Below are 6,529 nucleotides of genomic sequence, written 5' to 3'. Positions count from 1 at the left end.
GTAGAACTGTGTTGTACTGTGTTGTACTCACGGAGGGTTGCGCTGCTGCCCCTTGGCCTGGTATTGCTGTCTCAGCTCCTCAGTGTAGATGCTCAGAGGCTTGAAGGGGTTCACAGACAGCAGCATGTTCCCTATGTATGTCTGGGAGGAGGAGGAGGAGGAGGAGGAGGAGGAGGAGGAGGAGGAGGAGGAGGAGGAGGAGGAGGAGGAGGAGGAGGAGGAGGAGGAGGAGGAGGAGGAGGAGGAGGAGGAGGAGGGAGCTATTCAACACAGACACTGAAGTGATATTAGGTTGTTGACATGTTGACAACAGACTCAGTTGTGTTCAGGGGTGTGTGTGTGGTGTGGTGTGTGTGTGTCTTACGTATATACAGTCTCGGTGAAATCTCTTCTTCAAGTTCAGTAGCACAGCACTCTCACACACTTCCCTGCAAACAAAGATGGGTGTCAGATATTGTATGTGTGTGTGTGTGTGTGTGTGTGTGTGTGTATGTGTGTGTGGTACTCACGCCAGCTGGGACAGATCCTCCACCTCATCCACCTCCACAACCTGATCACTACCGGGCATCACCACCTTAGAAAAGACACACACACACACATACAGGACACACACATACAGGACACACACATACACACAGGACTCATGCACACATAAGTGCATGCACACACACAAACAGGACGCACACACAGGACACACACAGACACACGAATACAGCACAAACACATACAAAGACCTTAGTGCGGTCACATCCACAACCAGCAACCGCAGCCTCCAATCCCAGCCCACACCAGAACCTTCCCTACCTTTCCTCTCCCAGCATCCTGTCGACCATCTTACAACATAGTCTCAGTGGGACTAGTTAGAGTGCTGCTACACCCCTACCCCTGTCCCCCGGCCAAAGTCGTGCTCATAACACCAGACTTCCTGATGCAGGTAACCAATACACCTGGACGCAGCTCTGTGTCAGTTGATACACTGGACTGCCGGCCTCGTCTATTGTACCACTCGTACACACGCTGCAGATGAATAAACCATCAACTGTGTCTTTGTTGTGTGTTTTACTCAATAAACAGGACGTAGCGTCTCAGAGCTGGGTTGAATGTGTGTCGATCTACTGAACCATGCTCAATGTCCAGGTACTGATTGGCTACCTGTGTGCTACAGTATCTATACTGAGGAGGCCTGATTGGCTAACGCTCTGCTACAGTATCTATACTGAGGAGGACTGATTGGCTCCCTGAATGCCAGAGCATCTACTGTATACTGAGGTGAGGATAACCTAACACTGAAGGGGGGTCATAGTCAACCAAGCAAAGTTCAGCACTGTGACCTAGATGTCATATATAAAAACATAACTGAGTAAGCCATGTCTTATTCATTTAAATTCAAAACTATCCAGTAATGTTTAAAAGTAAATAATAAAAAGAAAGTTCATTGTAGTATAGTAATAAAATTCGAGTTAGAGTGGTTCCGTGCTGAATATGAGGAGGGTTTTTTTTATACCACAGTGTCCTTGGTTAGATATAAACAGAACATTTTGAAATAAACAGAAAACAGAAGGTACAAATAGAAAACAACAAAATGGCCGCCAGTACCTGGGTGTGACAGAGCCGGCTCTCCAGCATGTCCTGTGCGGGGTCCTCGGACTCCCAGGGTCCCCGGCCATTGTGTGCCGGTACCGTGTGGGCCTGGCCCCCATCCTCGTACACCGTCCACTTGGTCAACTTCTCCACTGTCTGGTGGGGCAGCAGGTTCTCTGCCCGCAGCCAGTCCTGCAGGAACACAGTCAAAATGGTATTGTGTATATGTGCCGTTAGAGCTGTGTGAGTTAGTTTGGCAGTAAATGTTAGAGCTGGATGAGTTAGTTTAGCAGTAACTGTTAGAGCTGGATGAGTTAGTTTAGCAGTAACTGTTAGAGCTGGGTGAGTTAGTTAAGCAGTAACTGTTAGAGCTGGGTCAGTTAGTTTAGCAGTAAATGTTAGAGCTGGATGAGTTAGTTTAGCAGTAACTGTTAGAGCTGGATGAGTTAGTTTAGCAGTAACTGTTAGAGCTGGGTGAGTTAGTTAAGCCGTAACTGTTAGAGCTGGGTGAGTTAGTTTAGCAGTAAATGTTAGAGCTGGATGAGTTAGTTTAGCAGTAACTGTTAGAGATGGATGAATGAGTTTAGCAGTAACTGTTAGAGCTGGATGAGTTAGATTAGCAGTAACTGTTAGAGCTGGATGAGTTACTTTGGCAGTAAATGTTAATTAGAGCTGGATGAATTAATTTAGCAGTAACTGTTACAGCTGTGTGAGATCGTTTAGCCGTAATTGTTAGAGTTGGATGAGTTAGTTTAGCAGTAACTATGGGAACTGGATGAGTTAGTTTATCTGTAACTGAGTCTAATAGTAGTTGTGTTTCATTTAGTCATTTAGCAGACGCTCTTATCCAGAGCGATTTCTTAACATGTAACATGTTCTATTAAAATATGTGACTTGAATAGCAAATATATACATTGGTAAATATACTGTCTCAAATAAATAACATAGTTCATTGTACCGCTAAACACAAATGCGAGACATGAGATATAATATCATAGTGTCATCCATACCTGGGGGTCTCCGTTCATGCGTGTAGTCCCAGCCCAGTGCACCTCTGGTGGGCCAACAGTGTGCAAGCCCCCCTCCCCCATCAGGTGGGCCACCTCCCGGTCCACCTCCTCCTCATAAAACGACCCCACCCCCCTGGCAGGCTCCACTGGGGCAGGGGGAGTTCCCTCCCTGGGGGGCCTGGAGCCCCCGGCCTCCCTCTCCGGTGCTGGCGCGGGCCCTCCCCCAGAGAGAGGCCTGGAGACGGACAGCTTGGCAAGGTTGATCTGGGAGGAGCCCAGCTTGGCCCTGGCTGCCTGGAGGACACTGACGCCATCTTGGCCGGCCAGCGCTGCCTTCCTCTTCTTCTCCTCCGCCGACTCCCCGGCTCCTGGTCCTCCTGACGGGCTGGCGTTGGACCCCCCGGATGGCTCGGCTTCTCCTCCCCCCCCTCCACCTCCTCCTCCCTCCTTCTTGATGGACTTGAGGAGGGTGAGGTCCGGTTTGACGGGAAGCACCAGCCGGGCTCCAGGCCTGGGAGGTCTGGGTTCAGAGGTCACCGTGCTCGCCGTGCCATGGCTGGGTCCGGACGGGCCGGAGGAGGAGGGGGCGGCTGGGGGCCCAGCGAGGCCAGGCAGCCCCGCTTTGCCCTTTCCCAGCTTGTTCATCCTGGGCAGCACGATGGCATACTTTGCCCTGTCCTCCACCTCGCTCTCCCCAGCCGGAGGAGGCTCGTTCCCTGCCTCCCCCTGCCTCCCCTGGGCCTGGGCGCCCTCCCTCTCCTCGGCTCTCTTCTCCCCCGGGGAGCTGGTCCTCGCCCGGGCTAGGCTGGTCCGGCTCCCTGGCCTTGGAGCCGCGCGGGGCCGGAGCAGGCTGCGCTTGGACCCCGAGGTGTCGTCCTCCTGCTTCAGAACTCGCAGCGACAGCCAATGGGTGAGGCCGATGGCCCTGGTGATGGCGGACATCTTGGTCCTCAGGGTGAGGCCTCCTCCGGGCACCTTCTTGCGGATCCACCCAGACACCCTCCGCAGTGTCGTCACACTCTTCCTCCTGGCCACCGGGCGCTCCTTGGCCTTGGAGGTTGCGGCGGGGTCGACCGGCTCAGGGTCGGCCCCCGCGGGGTCCTCGGCCGACTTGGACAGCATCTTACTGGTCCGATACTTCACGGACGCCATCTTGACCCTCCCTAGAACCAGCCCGATGTTCTGTGTGCGCTTGGCTCCCTCTTCCTTCATGCCCTCCCCCTCTCCTCCTTCTCCTCCTTCTCCTCCTTCATTCTTTTGCTCTTCTTTCACAACTTCCTGTTCCTCCGTGACCTGATTGGTCTTTAGGTTTTTTCCTTTTGCCTTGAGTAGCATCATGTGCGATGGCCCTTTCAGGGTTTTGGTCGAGGTTGAGGCGGCTGCCTCCTCCTCCTCCTCCTCCTCCTCCTCTTCCTCCTTTGGTGGCGGCGCATTCTTTCCCTTCAGGGTTTTGTTGGGTAGCTTGAGGATAGACTTCCTACTCTTCATCGTGCTTTTCTTGTTAAGGGACCGCTCTTTCGGAGGCTCGGCCTCGGGCTCAGCCTCTGCCCCGTCTCCGGCCTCGCACTTGGCCTCAGCGGGACCGGATTTCTTGTCATCTTTTTTTTTCACCCTCTTGTCCGCTTTCTTCTTGGGCTTCTCCTCTTTCGTCGGCTTCCGTTTCTCCTCCTTGGTGGCCGCCTGTTTTTTCTTGAACATCTTGGATTTCCGCCCCCCCGCCGAGGGACTGGAGACTCTGGGAGTCTGTGAGAGCGCTCGGTCGCCTCGGCCTCTGGACCTCCTCCCTCTCGTTATCTCCTCCTCTCCGCTTCCATCGCTAGAGATGCCCTCGGGCTCCTTCGCTTCCTTCTCGCCCTTTCTCTCTTTCTCCTTTCCTTTCTCCTTTCCTTTCTCTTCCTCCTTTTCTTTCTCCTTTTCTTTCTCTTCCTCCTTCTCTTTCTCTTTCTCCTCCTCCTTGCCCTTTCCTTTCTCCCTCTCCCTCTCCTCCTTTTCCTCCGGCTCCGCGTTCTCCTCCTCCTCCCCCTCTTCTTCTTCTTCGCTGGTGGTGACAGGCTCCTCCTGGGGTTCTCCTCTGGGCTTCACCTCCTCCGAGAGCCCTCCCTCCAGCTCATCCTGTGTGTCCTGTCCCTCTGTGTCTCTCTCAGAGTGTGACACCTCGCCCTCCTCCTCCTCGCCCTCCTCCTCCTCGCTGCTCGTCCCGCTCCCCTCTGTCTTCACCGGCGCCTGGTTACCCACAGGCTCCTCCTCCTTCTCATCTTCACTCTCCTCCTCATCGCTCTCCTCCACTGAGCTCTCCCCCTCGCTCTCCTCCTCCTCCTCCTCCTCTGTCACCCCACCCCCTATGCTGTTGCCAGGTTTGGCAGCCGGTGCGGTGACCTTCCCTGGCTGTGGCGCGGCTGCCTTTGATCCGCTTGCCGTCGACGTTCTGCCGTTACGTACGCCACCCACCTTTGCTGTCACTCCATCGGCAGTTGTCTCTTTCTGAGGTGGCGGCCGTCGGCCATTTTGAACGTTGCCGTTCGCAGGTCTCCTCTTCCCCGTCTCCTCCTGCGGCTCCTTCTTCTCTACAACGTCCTCTTTTTCCCCTTCCCCTTGCCATTGACCTCTTCCTTCCTCTTCCGTTCTCCGGGCGGCGGGTCCCCCTTTCCCCCTCTCTTCCCGTTGGTGACGGCAGGAGGGGGTGATATGGGGGGTGGGGGTGAGCTAGGGGGTGATTTGGGGGCATTCTTTCCTCCTCTCCTCTGTTGAGGGCTCTCCTCTTTCGGTTTCTTCACCGGCTCAGGCTTCGGTTTGCTGCCCCGGGCTTGGGACTTGACAGGAGACATGACGCCGGTGCCTTCTGCGTGTGTCGGGTCATGAGAACATTAATGTGAGCTGAAACGCGTGACAAAAGCACAAGTTTCATTTCAACGGTTCGTTTCATTTCACAACAGGTTCATTCGTTTTTGTTATCGTAATGTGAGTGTGGAGGTCCACGTCAGTGCAAAAGAAAACAGGGAACACCTGTTTATATTTCTTTTCTCAATACGGCAGTGAATCGAACACGACTTGGCAACCACTTACTACTTAAGGGGATGAGGGCAGACTTGATGGCGACGTGTCTGTCAAGCCCAGACACACCAGTTCCAGGTGTCAGTCATCACCAGGACAGGGTTGCACACCTGTCATCACACACACCCCTGTTCACACACCACTGACCTCCATGTCTTACCCCCGCACCACCGAACCGCCGCACAGCACACAAACTCACAGACACAAAACACGCTATCTGAAAAACGCCTGATGTTTGATTTTCATCAACCGGTGTTCTTAATCGATCTGCGGTGTCTCAAACTCCGACTGAAACAATCCCACAAACCGCAGCAACGAGGGCTCTAACCGTCCATCACAACCACACGATGTAAACACCTGCAGGATGGTTTGGCCCCCCTCCCCCCTCCTGTGAGCCAGCCGTCTACACGGCTCAACTATCTCCAGCTAACTCTTTTTCATCTAAACGTTGTCACGCTGCTATAGTGTGTGTGTGCTCTCTGCAGGGGTTCAGCAGGGTGATATAGCTTACCTGGCTTCTCAGGTGTTCCCTCGGCATGCTGGGGGTCCGGAAAGTGTCCCTGCTTGTCCGGCAGACCCGGTGTCATTGACCCACACACACATGCATAGAGAGATTTGGGGTAGACCCCCCCCTCCCCACACACAAATAATACAAAGGCCTCCCCCACACACACACACACAGAACACCAACCACAAATATGACAAAGGCCTAAACGCAGACACACACAACCACACACACACGCATGATGCATTTGAATAATTGAACCTACTTTGGCAGGCCAAACAGTTATACAGCTATTCATATGGCCAGCTGGTGAATGCTGGAGAGGAAATGAGATAGGCAGTGGGGAGTGACTGACAATGGATGTTGATAGATGAGAGAAAGA

General features: G+C 53.7%; 1 protein-coding gene across 1 annotated transcript in view; it reads right to left on the bottom strand.

Moving 5' to 3' along the window:
• The window catches only part of LOC146260044 (unconventional myosin-XV-like), an 8,411-nt gene extending 8,285 nt beyond the window's left edge, over nt 1–126 (bottom strand). The window contains exon 1 of the mRNA XM_084670508.1: nt 32–126. Within this exon, the coding sequence (XP_084526634.1) occupies nt 32–126 (95 nt within the window). The remainder of the gene's footprint in view (nt 1–31) is intronic.
• Nucleotides 127–6,529: the final 6,403 nt, after the last annotated feature.

This window comes from Hypomesus nipponensis, chromosome 13 (genome assembly GCF_054491055.1).
Source record: "Hypomesus nipponensis isolate SF chromosome 13, ASM5449105v1, whole genome shotgun sequence".
NCBI classification, from domain to species: domain Eukaryota; kingdom Metazoa; phylum Chordata; class Actinopteri; order Osmeriformes; family Osmeridae; genus Hypomesus; species Hypomesus nipponensis.
This window is presented reverse-complemented; position numbering and strand designations above follow the sequence as displayed.